Source organism: Schistocerca serialis, chromosome 1, assembly GCF_023864345.2.
Source record: "Schistocerca serialis cubense isolate TAMUIC-IGC-003099 chromosome 1, iqSchSeri2.2, whole genome shotgun sequence".
Lineage (NCBI taxonomy): Eukaryota > Metazoa > Arthropoda > Insecta > Orthoptera > Acrididae > Schistocerca > Schistocerca serialis.
In genome coordinates this window covers 434,000,401-434,017,056 of record NC_064638.1, presented here as the reverse complement: position 1 = coordinate 434,017,056, position 16,656 = coordinate 434,000,401, and the positions used below count along the sequence as shown (strand labels likewise).

The 16,656-nt window shown below is 39.9% G+C and overlaps 1 protein-coding gene across 1 annotated transcript in view; it reads right to left on the bottom strand.

The window, feature by feature from the left end:
* Positions 1-16,656, bottom strand: part of LOC126481786 (sodium channel protein Nach-like) — a 130,537-nt gene that overhangs the window by 31,899 nt on the left and 81,982 nt on the right. Inside the window, exon 6 of the mRNA XM_050105777.1 lies at positions 10,678-10,731. Within this exon, the coding sequence (XP_049961734.1) occupies positions 10,678-10,731 (54 nt within the window). The remainder of the gene's footprint in view (positions 1-10,677; positions 10,732-16,656) is intronic.

Here is a 16,656-nt window from a genome sequence, read left to right as displayed (position 1 = left end):
GATGAACTGTGGCATCATGTTGAAGCTGCATGGGCAGCTGTATCTCCACACGCCATCCAAGCTCCGTTTGCCTCAATGACCAGGCGTATCAAGGCCGTTATTACTGCCAGAGGTGGTTGTTTCTCAGGATCTGTACACCCAAACTGCGTGAAAATGTAATCACATGTCAGTTCCAGTATACTGTATTTGTCCAATGAATATCCGTTTATCATCTGCATTGCTTCTTGGTGTAGCAATTTTAATGGCCAGTAGTGTATATAGGAGAAAGTTTAATTCCCGAACTGTTTCGTAACTTTGGCTCTCTGAATATTCTGAGTAAGGATTTTCACCCACAATGCCCAATGCGGTTTGCATTTTGTTGTACGCGTGACTAGGAATGCCCCATTCTTTGAGTCTTCTTTTAGTTTAATCCATATCGTTGCACGTTCATTAAAATGAATATAAATACAAAAATGTAGAAATAAGTAAATTCTATATAGATCAGAATAGGCACTAACTGATCAAAAGTATCTGGACATTGGTGGACATTAATATGGGATGTGATACCCTTTGCTTTTATGACGGTTTGGACTCTGCTGGGGACGTTTCATATGAGGTGTCTGAATGGCTGTGGAGAACTGGTAGTCCATTCTTACTCAACAGCTGAAACCAGAGAGAATATTTTGTGGAGGCTGGAGTCTGGCGGAGAAGCCGATGTTCTAACCCACCCCAATGATGTTCCATTGCGTTCATGTGGCGACTCGAAGCAAGCGAGTACATTTCATGAACGTTATTATCAAAAAATCGTTGCCTCACACATGCTGCTTTGTGACAAGGTGCAATTTCAGGCTGTTACAAACAACCATCATCTCCGAACTGTTCCTCCACTGTGAGCAGTACACAACGCTGTAAAGTTCACATCCTTCCGCATTTAGCGTTTCCTTAAGTGCAATAATCAGGAAAAACATCCTCATATACCAACACCATCTCCTGCACACTTCATTGTTGGCGTTACTTATGATGGATGGTAACGTAGTGGGCAGCTTTAGAAGGGTTGAAATGTCCGTGACAGATTTGCCGCGCAGCTGACATACAGGGTGACGGCATTCTTTCGATTATATAGTGTAGGAGAATGTGTTTGTGAGTAATTGGGTAACTGGAAAAGTTTCATGAAAAATTTTAATGCGTTATTGTGCTCTCTGTCAGACAGAATAAAAGCTATTATTAATCCGTGGTGATTATAATGTAAATTTCTTCAGGGAATCTGACAGAAAAGGTGATCTAGAGATACTGTTAGTCACTTACAATTTATTATCATTTCTGTACTTGAGTTTCTCAAAATAGTAGTACCTATGCAGATAATGTTTGTAGCAGATAAAGAGATGCATTCCCATCCTGTGCTAAACTGATTGTCAGGTGCAGCACAGTTCGGAAGTACTCTGAGAAAACAGAAAGCCTGATCCGTGACAAACAAGCCAAGGATTTTAAATAAAGCTTTAAATATGTTGACTGTGGTGAAGTTTGCAATGAGTCTAATGCTAACTACAAACTGAACAAATTTCTTAATGAGTTTTTATCCCTTTTCGAAAGTAATTTTGCTAAAAAGATAATTAAATGTAATAATGGGAAGTTATTAAATAAATCTTGGATTACTACACGTATCAGAGTCTATTCATAATGAAGAGAGGACTGGTACAAAACAGCCAAAGCAGCTACTGATTCATAAATGCCCCCGTGCTATACAGAGTACTGTAACATATTGAGGTAAGTTGTAAAAACTCCAGGATTATGCACATTTTGTCTCAAATTGAAAGATCAGACAGTAAAATCAAACCAGAGTCGACTGTTGTTAAAAACGAGACGGTGAAAGAAGCCATACAAGATGACATTAGTTGTGTTATAGAGAACGGGATCAACGTAAAGGACAATTCATGTGTAGCAGGTATTTATAATAATTACTTTTTTAAAAATAGGAGAGAATAGACATTTAGTGAAATAAAAATTAATGCCATATCCCCATTTAAAATAATGAAGTTCATGAGCCTAAAAAGTTAAAGTTGATATGGGCTGGATACTTTTGTAACATCGAAAATGCAGTTAAAATACCTTCTGCACCATCCAAAATTTTTCGCCCTTTAATATCTGTGACAACTTGTACTGTACTTCTAATTATGAATCTGTAGGCTTTATTATAGAAATTGTATTTAGTATATAATTGATGTAATAGTGTATTTATTTGTGAATGCATATAATTGATTGTAATTATTAAGTAAATATTGTAAATTGCAGGTTAATAGCCAAGAGAATTTTACTTTAATATATCAGTAGCAACGACGAGGTGGTAGTAGCTGCGCCGATGTTTATCTTTGCATATGGAGAGTCTCTGTCGCGTTGCGAGCAGAGAGGAAGCAGAGCAGCCTGGTTCATGAAACAGTGCGGAAGCGTTTGTTGGGCGCTCCCTCAGACCCGGTATGCAGCTATGATCACGCTAGTGTAGGCCACCTACTACGTTAACCCGCGTGTTTTGAGAGCACGGTAGGAGTGAATATGCGGAGGAAGACTGATTTTAACTGTTGCCTGTCCCGTAATTATCCATGACTCAGGAGATGACTCGTTGTTCTCAACCAGCGGCAGCTCAGCATGGTCGTTGGCTGCAGCGCTCGTCATTCGTACAGTTACAACATCATTAGACTCTTAAGTGACAGGGCATAACTAATACTGTAGAGGCATTACCCAGTGGCATTTCTTTCACAAAGTTTGACTTTCGCGAATAACAACCTGCAATAGTTAAAACTTGCAGGGCATCTGTGTTGTCATTGTCCTCAGACATTATTATCAAGTAGGGTCCCTTTTCTTTCCATGCAATCACCAAGTGTCGTAAAAAATTGAAAATTGATTGACTACTTACTGCCAGTGTTGTTTGTTTGCTAATGACCAGTTTTAATCTAAATTTTGCTTCATCAGTAACTGTTCATTCTTGTATTGCATAACAAAGACTTAACTAATTTGCAATTTTGAGTATGAACTTCACTCACTTAAAGTAACATAAAATTTCACTGGAAAATCTAATAACTAAAGATACGGCACAAATTAAGACTGCGCAGTTTAATTTATTCTATATTTAGCTTAGCGAGTGACTTCTGCTGACTTGATACGTATCTTATTGTTGTGTTAAAAGCAAATCAGTTACTCATTTGCTTAAATTCAATTCAGTCTTTCAAAAATTAAAAATAAATTGCTTGCCTTTTCCCAAATTTTGCATTACGTTATGCTGAGGTTACTGAAAGTCATTTTTTACGAAACAGTGTTTCGGTTACAGTCGGTCACTTATTTAACCAGCAACTTCATTTAACTTTACTTTCAAAATTTAGTATTCCAGATTAAATAATGGCAAACTCAGTCCTTTCTGATTTATTTATTTTCTCGTGAACTGTTGTGTCATGGAAAAGTGTAACAACCTTTTGTTGCCACGCCAGTGATCATTTGCTTAGTTTCCTTTGCCATTATCTTTCTTGAGATTCTGGATATTCATTGGCCTAGTGGGCTGACGACCGTTTAATTATCCCTGTTTTGCTAATCAAAATTTTTTGTATCAAAACATTAAGTGTTACCCTTCCCCCTCCCCCCCCCCCCCCCCCCCCTCCCCTGGGCGGTTCGTGATAGACTGCACTAAATTCCACCAATTTCAATATTATTATCAGTATTTAGAATAGATTCTTCCTTCAGAAGAGTCTGTTGTATACTTTCCCCCTCCTAACCGGTGTTATTTTCCTTCTGCAATGGCAACTTTACGCACTGTAAAATTTCATTTGGCATATGCGATCACGGTCGATTATGTCGCAGTCCAATAGGTCGATTAGGAAGGGGGAGGTTACACTATCTCCTCTAAAACACTAAAAATTTGTGATTATAATATGGAACGTCCTAACTCACTTATGTAATGCATCTGTAATAGATTATATTTTCACAGGCAGATTGAAATATGCCGTTGTTACTCCTTACAACATTTTCTAAGATACAAAAAGGGACGCTACGTCCTTTAAATAGTTAGAAATTATTGTGGTAGACCCACAGAGCTCGATGATTGGCGCATTACTGTTCTTGCTTCATGTCAATGATCTGACATTTTATTGGAATCAAGAGGCACAATTGCTTCTATTTTCAAATGATACAAACGTTGTTATGAAGCCGAGTAAGGAAGCATCAACAAAGAAAATTGCAAGTAAAGTTCCTGCGAAAGTTACCGATTGGTTTTGCAGAAATTGACCAGCTTTAAACTTTGGAAAAAGGCAACTCATCCAGTCATGTACTTTAAAAACTGTCCAAACTGCTTTTAACCTGGTATATAAACGATAATACTAAAACTAAATAGAAAGCTCAAAGTTCTTAGGTACGCGTCACTTAAAGTAGAAAAACCGTACAGCACACCTGCTAAAACGTTCAGGTTCTGTTACCTATGCTATGACAATAATTGCCAAGTTTAGGGATATAGAAGTCATTAAGTTCACATATTCATTCAGTGGTGTCATTTTCATTCACTGACGTCTTATGGGGTAATGTTCTGGAGGAATGCGACGTTAAGGCAAAAATATTGATTGTACAAAAGAAAGTGATAACAATTATGCGTGGCGTTTACACACATTCGTCTCACAACCATCTCTTTAGGTAGCTAGGAATACGATCTACCGCCTCACAATACATCTATTCACTTATGAAATTTATTATCAATAATTCGTCTTAGTTTGAGAGTAACAAAGATATTCACAAGTACAAAGTAATATTTCTGGCTTTACGGCCACGATATTCAGCTACAAGAAGCTCTTTTTAGACAAGAAGGTAGCAGTGGGAAGATGGCGGAATATGGTGTAAGGTACCGGTGACATGTGGTTTATTCGCTACGAGTATCTCGAGAAAGACGGTCTAAATAGTGGGCCTTTCTGCGATTGGCTGCTGTGTTCGGAAGTAGCGCGCCAAAATTATAATCTTCTGTCATTCATATTAGAGAGCCTAAACAGTTAATTTACCTGCATTACGTATAAAAGCATCTTTCAATAGCAGTCTATCATTCCATTTTTTCAAAAGCGTTTATTACCAGCAGAATAATAAACAAGTGCTACACTAAAAGGCAGATGAAGGACTTCGGAGATCTTCAGGTCGCGTCCAGCTCGGATGGTGGGCGAGGTGGTTCCTCAGTAAGACCAAAGCTCGATCGGCAGCCTCGAGCAATCTCTGGTTTTTGGACATATAGTCGAGAACTAGTCACACAGTTCATTATTTGGTTTATTCTCTATGAAAAAGTGAAGAATGGAAGTTATTTGTGATTCATAAAGCAGGCTGTAATTGTGGAGTTTCTCCTATTCCGCTAATAAAAAACGAGTGGCATACCTTTTAAACAAACTCATTCAAAATGTAATTATGTGTACAATGCCAGTTCCTCGATAACAGTTTATTACAGCCTCAAGACAACGGACTCACGACGTACATGCTGTTTTCTTCGCAGGGGAGATTGTAGGTTGGTGAACATTATTCGGAACTTACGCGTTCCAGTCAGGGCGCCGGAAGCAACTAGGCATCTCGCGTCTACTATAGTCTTAGTACAAATGAGATCAGTGACACGTCATCTGTGATAACATAGAGGAAGCATGAAGGAAGGAAATTTTCGAGGGCAGGGACTTATCTCTCTTTTTCTCTTTCACTTGCCGTAACAACATCAGAAGGAAATGCGATCTGAATTACTCTTTAACGGATCTGATTTCGGCACAATGAGCTATAAAACTCTTTGTAATCTGCTCATGGAAATAATATAACTGACGGACAGGAGAAATGTTTTAAAATACATGTTTAACATTCCCCCTCAACGAGTCCTTCTACACCATAGAGGAGTTTAAAAACTTATACAACGTTTATTTTTCGATCTCAATTGCACATTTTTTCTCTTTTTTCAAAATACGGCTAGTTTCGTTCATATGTGATCATATTCAGATCTGAGTAGTTGCGTACACAACCCTCATGTCATGCAGATACTACACGTTAGAATACTATCACAGCAGTCTAATGTGTAGCCCGCATCTCGTGGTCGTGCGGTAGCGTTCTCGCTTCCCACGCCCGGGTTCCCGGGTTCGATTCCCGGCGGGGTCAGGGATTTTCTCTGCCTCGTGATGGCTGGGTGTTGTGTGATGTCCTTAGGTTCGTTAGGTTTAAGTAGTTCTAAGTTCTAGGGGACTGATGACCATAGATGTTAAGTCCCATAGTGCTCAGAGCCATTTGCCAGTCTAATGTGTAGTTTCTATATGACGCTTACTAAACAACATACGTCTAGAGATTATCACAAAGGTCGAAGTTAGTAATATTGCAAAAAAATAAGCTGCTGAGACGGAAAAATAAATGTACATAAATTTTTAAATGTCAGGAGAGTGGCTGAATCATCTCACGACAAACATGTCGGGTACAGTGGAATAGAGGGGTACTTGCATAGAAATAATAAATCAATTTTACAGGAAAGGACTGTAATTGGTCAGCACGCAGCCATATAATTCTTATTTTTCCTTTTTCCTTTCTTATATTTCAAATTCGATTTTGTTATATATATATTGTTCCTTATCTATTCGTTCATTATAATACAGAATGTAGAACACATCGAAACGAATAGATTTCGATAAGAAACACATGGTCTCTAAAGTCAGCTTCTAATGTTAGCAAACATTGTGTTGATGGAGATGACGTAAAGCGTTGTGGTGGTGTCGCTGACTGGGAATGTGTACTGACGTTTAAAACTGTTCTATGTGCGGGTGGTTGACTATACTAGTTGGATGTACCTCTGAATTTTAGACAAAGGATGTAGCTCCAGCAACATGAGGCGACAGTCCATTTCAACGCTGATGTGAGGAATCGGTGAATGACCGAGGTGGCCCTGTGACCTGGCCAATCATGTCACCTGACTTCACGTGTCTGGTTTTTTTTCTCTGGGGGAATATGAAGCAGCTTGTGTATGAAACAGTTGTGGTAGTAGAGGTACACCTCGAAGCTAGAAGTGCAGTCGCTGCCGATACCATGCCAGGAATCTTCGGACGGATACTGCATACATACAGGCCAATGATCGAGCATTCGAGCAGTTCCTGTGTATGCCACTGCTGCAATTAGCATCCTAAACTGCCTACTGTGCAAATCGTTCCTAGTACCTGAATATGCTGCCAAGAACATTATATACCTTAACTAAATATATCTGTCGTCTTCTCTGTTTTTTGGCCTCTTTTTCCACAGTCGCCCATATGCAAGTTTTATACGTTAATTGCCTTCTTTAGCAACTGTAATAAAAGTCTTATTCAGACCATATGCGTTTCGCTTTATTTTAAAGCAACTTCACTTGTTAGGTTTTTTTGTTGTTTATTCCAGTCTTTTTCGTCTTACACGTGTATGTGTTGACTTTTTGCACTTGCACACCGCACTTTCATTGCACTCAACACATTTATACTCGTGTGCACTGTCCTCTCATAAGTTTGAGTGTAAGAAACATAAAACCTGACCACTGAAGACGCTTTAAAATAAAGTGAAACGCGTCTGGTCTGAATAAGACTTTTATTACAGTTGCTAAAGACGGCAATTAAACTATACAACTTGTAAATATATCTGATTTGATGTTCTCTACCTCCTGTATCAATTTGAACGCATTGTTTCGGAGCATTAATAAAACCGACAAATTACAAGGACGGATTCCTGACTGGAAATCGAGGAAAAACGGTCCTATGAACATGTGTCTGGAAATGTATCTCTGCCACGTTAGATGGCGCTGGCGAATGAAAGTTCTTCTGACCATGTGCTATGTGTTCCTTGGGTTATTCATGTCGGAAACAAACCGAGATGGTGTTTGTGTACTGTCAAGCAGATAGAAACAGTCAAGAGGCAGCACGGCTATACCAGAAGACCCTCACAGACGCCAACCGCATCACACAACATTTCAAGCCCCTTTTGGGCGTTTGTGTAATCGCAGGTCTTTCCAGACGGATGAACGTGTAGGGAGGCAGTGGACTGTGCCTTCATCAGATCTGGAGGAGCGGATTCTACAGTACACTGAGACGAACCCTAGTATAAGCTCCAGACAAGTGACCCACCAACATGGTGTAAGCCAAGGTACGCTTATGTGTATCCTATACCGTATTGAGGGTTGAATAAAAGTTAGGCGGTTTTTTGTTCTACTGATTTTTATACAAATAAAAATCAGTAGAACAAAAAACCGCCTAAGTGTTATTCAACCCTCAATATGGAATTGTTCTATCAAGAAGAGACGGAAGAATCCATAAACAACATACTGTACCTGTCACCTGAAACGAGCGCAGGGATTATCAGCAGCAGATTTCCCTCTATGTGAAGGATTTTGTCGATAGTTTTGCACCAGACCATCACAATTATGTGACTTCTGTCATCAGTCCTCTTTGCCGACGAAGTAACCTCTATGGCATCATCAACGTGCATTTCATGAAGGCCGCGTTGAACATCTGTTGTGACATGTATGCAGTGCAACTCTGCACTGTGTTCCGGGATGATTTGTTGTCGCTGTAATCACACCTTCCATTTCCGGACACATGTTCACAGGACCTTTTTTTCCTCCATTACCAGTCAGGAATCCGTCTCCGCAGTTTGTCGACTTTATTAATGTTCATCCTATACATATGCTATCTCCTAGAGCACTATAACTCAGTCTTAGAGGTACTGGGTTCAATCCCAGATAGAAGTGGGAGTACTAGGTATCCTCCCCGCTGCTAGAACGTGGCACGCCACCCTCCACGTCCCAGTGCCGGGGCGAAGAAAGTCTGCACTTTATCTACAGCCAGTCCAATAGCCCGGTCACGGGCTTGCACCACAGATTTTAGCGACGTATACACAGGAGAGCGCAGCGTATTGGCAGACTTTTCTAAGATCGTGTGCTCTTGGAATTTGCACAGCAAATCACGCCATGATGCAGAACGTCTCTATTGCAGCGTCTATCAATTGAGTTGCCTGCGCATCTCCGTAGTGCTTACGAGCTTATCAATGAACCTGTAACAAAACGCATTGCTCTTATTTGGAACTTTCCTTTTTCCCTCTCTGTCAATCCCATCTGGCACAGACCCCAGACTGATGACCAATATTCAGGTAATGATAGGACGAGGCTTTTGTATGCCGGTTCCTTTGTGGCTGAACCACTCATCCTGAGGGTTCTTCCAGTGAATCTCAGTCTCGAATCTGCCTCACCTGTGATTAGTGTTATATGGTCATTCCACTTGAAATCGCTCTGTACCCATATTCCTAGATATCTTATGGATATGAGTATTTCCATTTCCATTTGTTTATTTTAAGGGTCAACTTCCAGTACCTGCGCCAAGAATCGGTCACCTGCAGGTCTTCCCCCATTCCGGTACAATTTTCTAGGTTTGCATCTTCCTGTATACAGCAGCATCACACGCGAAATACCTCATGGAACATTACGAAAAATAATGGCCCTTGAGGAAGACTCGATTTTACTTCGCCTTTGAAAATGTGTCCCCTTTAATAACTGCATACTGAATTATGCTTGCTAGGAATTCTTCAATCCAGTCGCACGTCCGTTCGAAAAATTTCATATGAAGGTTTCTTGTTTACGAAGGGAATGTACGGGACTGTGTCGAATATCTTCTCGATGTCAAGAAATTTTATTTATTCATTAATTATAGAGCATTTCCACCTAAATAGTAACAGATGGCGGCAATTCACGTTTGAAGTGACGTAAAAATGTAATATTATATTTTCAGTATGACGTTCTTTACTGTGAGTGCTAAGATTAAAATTTTCAAGTTTGTTGTGTGCTAAATCATAGTTTGTGTTTACAATGCTTTTTACATTAAATGTAATGTATTTATTTACTCCTAAAACTACCATTATAAACGTCAGTTGAAACTCACAGGTATACAGCATCAAGCTGAACTCCACTGTATCTGTATGCGTATGAAATGAATTAACAGAACGAAATGGTATTCACATGTGCGTTGCCTGCGGGAACCGTAGCCATTCCTGAAAAGCAGATGTTCTCTCCCCATTAAATAGATAGACGCGTGAACAGGAAGTACATTTCACATTTTCGTAACACTGACGTCAGTGACGTAGGCCGTGGTTCTATTATGGGTCCTGCGATCCTTCTTACAACCGGATACACTTGTCGCACAGCGTGTCATCTAAGCAAACATTATAGAAGAACTATTTCGATATATTGTAGTACATAGTACTGGTGCTGAAAATATTTCAGTAACTGCGCCGGCCTGGGTGGCCGAGCAGTTCTAGGCGCTACAGTCTGGAACCGCGCGACCGCTACGGTCGCAGGTTCGAATCCTGCCTCGGGCATGGATGTGTGTGATGTCCTTAGGTTAGTTAGGTTTAAGTAGTTCTAAGTTCTAGGGGACTGATGACCTCAGAAGTTAAGTCCTATAGTGCTCAGAGCCATTTGAACCATTTCAGCAACTGCAATAATAAAAGTCTGGAATCAGTATATCCTTACGTGAAGGGCTATATCTCGACCGATTCCGTACTCGTTCAGTCCGTTTTTTGTTTTTTTTTTTGTTTTTTTTCAGTCATTTTCTCATTTCTGAACAAGGACAGGTATTGCAAACCGTGTATCTTGCGGCACATAATTTTCACTAATTCAGTTTTTACGCCCTCGGGAAGACTATAAAAGTTTATAAATCAATTTACCTTCGTATTTCGTGAGACAGTCGATATCTTGCAAGTTGCACACACGTATTTCCACTGAAAATGAATGGAAACAAGCTGTGTCAATAATAATACAAACAACAATCGAAATAAATTACAAGTATATCGTTTCCAAGAACAATATACAAAGAAATTCAGAGTACATACACAGAAAAGAAAACATTCAGTTTGTATGAAGCATTTTCTTACAAATTAATGCATCTATAACTATATTCTGAAAAAGTGATACAGTCTGAAATGAGAATATCGTCACTGATATTATGTTTTAACAGGTTTGTTGCCAGACATGATTAACTGCATCTCTTGACAGCTGACTCGTTTCGACCATCACTCGTTCGTTATTTTCAGATCCTCGTACAAGTAGCGGCTTGTGTATTCACTATCCATAAACTGTTACCAGAACAGATGGGCTCGTTACTTGTAAAGTGACCTGTTCTTTGGGCTCGTTGGATTAGCTGTGTCGTATTTTATCGACTTTGGTTGAAAATTAATGACAAATATCACCTCTTTCCAATCGATCCACCAGCAGAAGCTCCCTCGGCTCCTTGATCTACTTCTTTTTCTTCAAGTCCGTTGCTCGATCCTAACTGACGAGTTGTGTGTTTCAGTTCGGAACATGACATTAGGTACTACAAGCTGCTAAATATTTTTGTGTAGTTGAAGATGAAATTCAAGAATTACTTAACCAGGTATAATACTAATGTGGTGTATATAGCAAAAGATTGAAACATAAAGATATATTTCCAATAATCGTTACGTGGATGATATGTGGAACTTACAATCTACCAACAACAAATGTGATTATGAGCCTCCTAATTTGTAAGAATGATTTAAAATTTAAAATCGTCCTTGTATATTCCAAACCTCTTCAACTATACTAGAACAAATTCTTAGAACAGAGTTACAAAGAACTTACATCTCATTCCATATTTTTAGCTTTCTTATCAGAAACATGGAGTGCCACCCAATGAGTCACTGACATCTTTTATTTGCAATAAGCAGCATATGATGATATGCTTCTCTGTGGATCATCGTTATAGAGAAGATATCGTTTATTTTGGCCAAATAAGAGCAAAACTCGAAAACAATTAATTTGGTATAATTTCACTGTTCATTGCCAGCAGTGTGGTCCTAATTTAAAACTTTTTTTTTCAGCGTTCAAGTAAATCTCGATATATCATTTAATGCATTCCTCGCAATGTGTTAAAAGCGTGGCGTGAGAATACTTGTAGTTTTCTTGTCATGTGTATAGGTAAAGGATTAGATAATGGCTGTTATCACTTGATTTTGATAAATGCGTTTTCATTTAAACAGACTTTACAGCTCCAGGGCGATTAACACAGTTTTAAAGTATCAGCCTCTAGAAAAGACATGGATTACGTTTATTTTCGATGTGACTGAGCAGTCATCAGCACGCTACGAAATTCCACTGTAATCTGAAAAACAAGTTTTGGGATCTGGCGAAATATTCGAAAAAAGTGTTTTTCGCCTTAAAAACGGGATGCAGAGGCCGTATACGTACTGGTGAGAGCATTTCAGACAATTTCGTAGCCACTAAAGCAGTTTATTTCCAAAACTCAAGGAGGGTAACTGTCCCAAAAGAGAATAACAGCAATGTTGATGTCTGGAATGTTAAAGGGAACGTGAATATCTGAACGAAGATGAAGGACGTAATAGGATAGCAACAGGATACGACGTTACACTGTAGCTCCCCTTTCCCTGGATGGATAACTGATTAGCGACATGCAAGTCACCTAAGTGACATCCAGTTGATTGCAGTCGTTGCAGAACAACTGCATTGCGGAATAGCATAAAGTTTTCAGTTATTTATGCAGAGTGTAAAACACAGCATGGAATGCAGCTGTACTTCGTTTGCATAAAGAAAGTCTTGCAGAAGCACAGCAGATTACTCGACTTCAAACTTTGTGCTTTCCATGAGTCAAACACAGATGCGAACACGATTCCCTGTATGTTAGAGCGAAATATATTATTTGTTTCGACACTTTTAAATTATACAGAAGGCTGGTAAACGAACATAGACTGGCGACAAAGAAATTTATATACACAATCTCTCACTGAGAGATGTCCAGATTATGAGCTGATGCACTGAATAGTTTGTCTCCGCTGTAAATAGCTGGAACGGTCAGCTCTCAGAACAGAGGAAGGAAATTACTAATAGGAGCTGGACTAAGAAATTACTGTAACGTTCATGTCAGCCTCTGGGTTGATGAGCGGTGCACATTAATGTAGAATCAGTTATGCGTCACACCTGTTTTGTGACCGTCTAATGATCCTCGAAGGAGTCTTATCTTCTCAAATCTAATTCTTTGTACAAGAAATATGCCATGTTAATCACAAGTAACATGCTTACGCTGTGTATGTGGAACATAGATCTCTCTCTTTTGTAGACAATGTAATATTAATTGCACTTCCCAAGAGCACATCATTAATTGCCTCAGATTTTCAACTTGACACAAGTCTCTCCCTGGGCCCCCCTTTGCGGTTATAAATTGTGATCAACACAGTGAATACTGCATGTACGAGGTGCGTTCAATAAGTAATGCAATACATTTTTTTTCTGAAAGCAGGTTGGTTTTATTCTAGATTCCAGTACACCATACTATTTCCCACTCGTTTTACTAAAAAAAACATTATGTTTCAACATAATATCCGTTAAATGCAACGGCATTACGCCACCTTACACGGACGGCCTTTATGCCCGCATGTACCGTTCTAATGGTTGAGGCCGCAGCCAACGTGTTGCTTCATCAATAGCGCTCCCGTTATCCACTTGCATGCATCCTTCATTGGGCCACTCAGATGGAAGTCGGTAGGTGCAAGATACGGGCTATACAGTGAATGAGGAAGAACAGTCCAATGAAGAGTTGTGGGAGGCCTTGCGTTGTCATGGGAAAGAGAAGGTTCATTTGCGTTTTTGTGGCGACCCTACGGGGTGCCAGAAGACCGTCGCCATCACTTTACCGGCTGACAGCACGTCTCTGCAGTTTTTCTTCAGAGGAGACGTAGTGTGGCGCCACCCATGGATTGCCAATCTTGTTTCCAGTTCAAAGTGATGAACCTATGTTTCATCGCCTGAGACAGTAGTCGACAGAAAATTGTCACGGTCAGCCTCATAACGTGCAAGCAGTCCACACACTTGATCCTGCGACGCTCTTTATGGTCTTCTGTAACGCGTTTAGGCATACAGCTTTGAGTACCCTAACCAATGGACGAATGTGTCAGCACTACCAACACATGTGCCTAGTTGAGGACCGAGGTATTTGATTGTGATATGTCGGTCACTTCGAATGAGAATACATGCGCGTTCCAACATTTCTGGAGTCACAACTGTGAGTGGCCAAGCAGCACGCGAGAGATCGGGCAGGTTTCGCCGACCTCGTTGCGATGATAAACGCCTCACCTATGACTCGTCGCACTTTTGTTCACTGCAAGATCTCCGTAGACATTCTACAAGCGCCTATGTGTATCTGCAAGGCTCTGGTTTTCCATCAAAAGAAACTCAATAACAGTTCTCTACTTGGAACGCAGCTCCTTTACAGACGCCATTTTGAAGGATACGTATAGGACTGCCACTTACCAGAACTTCGTGAAACTGAAACGGGAGTATTCCACATTATCCTGCAACAAATTCTGCATTTCTCCAAGCTAAATTGTCGAGAAAATAATTGTGTTGCAATACTTATCGAAACTCCTCGTAGAATAAAATACTCCAGTCTCAGCAACAACCCTGAGATTATGGATAAGCTAAACTCCCTATTCTATCCGCTATACAGTAAGTTCCTAGATCAACAGCATCATAGGATAGCCCCTTCGGAGATTGAAAAGCATGGAAGAAGACTGCGCCACTTCTTAGTTTTAGATATCTCATAATGGTGCTGGTTGTAGTGCCAGTAAAGGATGGGAATCCAACTTCTCAGTGGCACATACTTCCATCTTGTCCTTACTTTTGTCAAGTAGTATATGAAAAATGCCGGAACTATTCTTCCAATAAAGGCACGGCAGACTGCTCTCTCATTGCCATTCTGTGCTAGGAAAACACATCCTTTTGCTAAGCTGGCGCCTTCTTGAGAAAGGTAAAGAGCATGTTGAGCCATCCTGTCGCCATTCAATACCATTTAAGCGTGGAAGCCTGTCAGAGGCACGCGGCAATTCGTCAGGCTGGCGACGAAGGTTGGACCTTCATGGAATGTGGCGCTGTGATAAAATGTGAAGGACAAACAGCAGGTGGCCTCTAACACAAGAATTTTGGGACTTTTCAGGTGGTGTCAGAAGACTGGCAGCTTGGGACAAGGAAGGAAGAGGAGAAGAACTGCCGCCGGCCGAAGTGGCCGTGCGGTTAAAGGCGCTGCAGTCTGGAACCGCAAGACCGCTACGGTCGCAGGTTCTAATCCTGCCTCGGGCATGGATGTTTGTGATGTCCTTAGGTTAGTTAGGTTTAACTAGTTCTAAGTTCTTGGGGACTTATGACCTCAGCAGTTGAGTCCCATAGTGCTCAGAGCCATTTGAACCATTTGAGAAGAACTGCCCAGGAGGAATCGCCTAATGACTGGCATTGAGACATCGCCAGCCAAAAACAAGATTAATAAGATGAGATGACGAAGTTTCAGCGCTCGAGAAGCTGTAGCGTTGCTCTTGGGGGGCAAAAAGAAAAAGAATTGTTATTTTATTTTTTTTAAAAATGTCGAAAAAGTGAATATTTTGGTGGGCCACTTGGCAACAGAATCAGGGATTGATTACACTATTATAATACCATACGTTGAGCATTAAATACCTGAATAAGAGAAACATTGTCATTTCTGTGCATTTTTATATTCGCGATGTAGTCATACCCGGAACAACACTAAGGGACCAGAAGATTTATAGACTTTAAAAGAAATGCAACACTACACAATTTTAAAAAAATTGGTTCAGAAATAATAGGAAAACGATAATGTTCCTTCTGCCTCATACTGCGTTCGGCCCATCAGCGTGATCGTAATTTCTGGTGATGAACTAACACAAAATAATTATCAATTGAGTAAATGAGGAGATGGAAATCATCAAGGTTAATTTACTAAAATAAGCACACTTATCTTTAACACACTTTTTTTAATGCTACGTACCTTTTCATATTAAATTACAATAGATGACCATTGTGGTTAAATACTTTATACATAACAGTCAAAATGTCCTCTTGATGCTGTCTGTTCGTACTCAGTTACAAGAAATTACATGTTTTCTGATTGGAAAAATAACAATTAGCATATTCACTCAATATTTTCACATGAAATATAAAATATCGTTGCGGAACGCAGCAAGTCCGCGTCCGCCTTTCATGGAATACAAACAGTAAAAGGTGAGGCGCCAAATGCCTCATTTGTCTTGAAACAACAGAATTCTTTTTTTATATCATTAATCGATACATGTACATAGAGATTTACAGGCACCGCACAAGAACGGTAAAGAATAATAGATTCTGTCGCTGCTATGCGATGGTTCACTTCTTTTACTTTACAATTGTTCGATAACTTTAGGCCATCGGGCGTTTACTATTGAGCGTATATTAATGTTTGTTAGGCGAAAATTACTAATATTACAAAGCCCAAGATGGAAAAAAAACAGACATTGTGCCACGTCAGTCCAGTCAAAGAGCCCTGAGGTTCAAGATGCCTCGATCTCTTTGTGTATATTCCTCATTTTAATTAATTGATGTTCAAATTGCTATCCATGTTCACCTCTTAGTCATTCAGATGTATTTCCCATATTGGAAGTTTTATATCACCAGAGAAATGACGTTCGCTTTGATCAACGATCATCAAGCCTGCCGCGCAGCAACAAAGAAATCATTGTAAGGATTCCCTATATCTTAGCACAGTTTCGATTTACCACATTTCTTGCGTCCAGCATTTGTTATTAAACAGGAGTAGTACAGCATGTTACCACATTTTTGGCACCCACGTG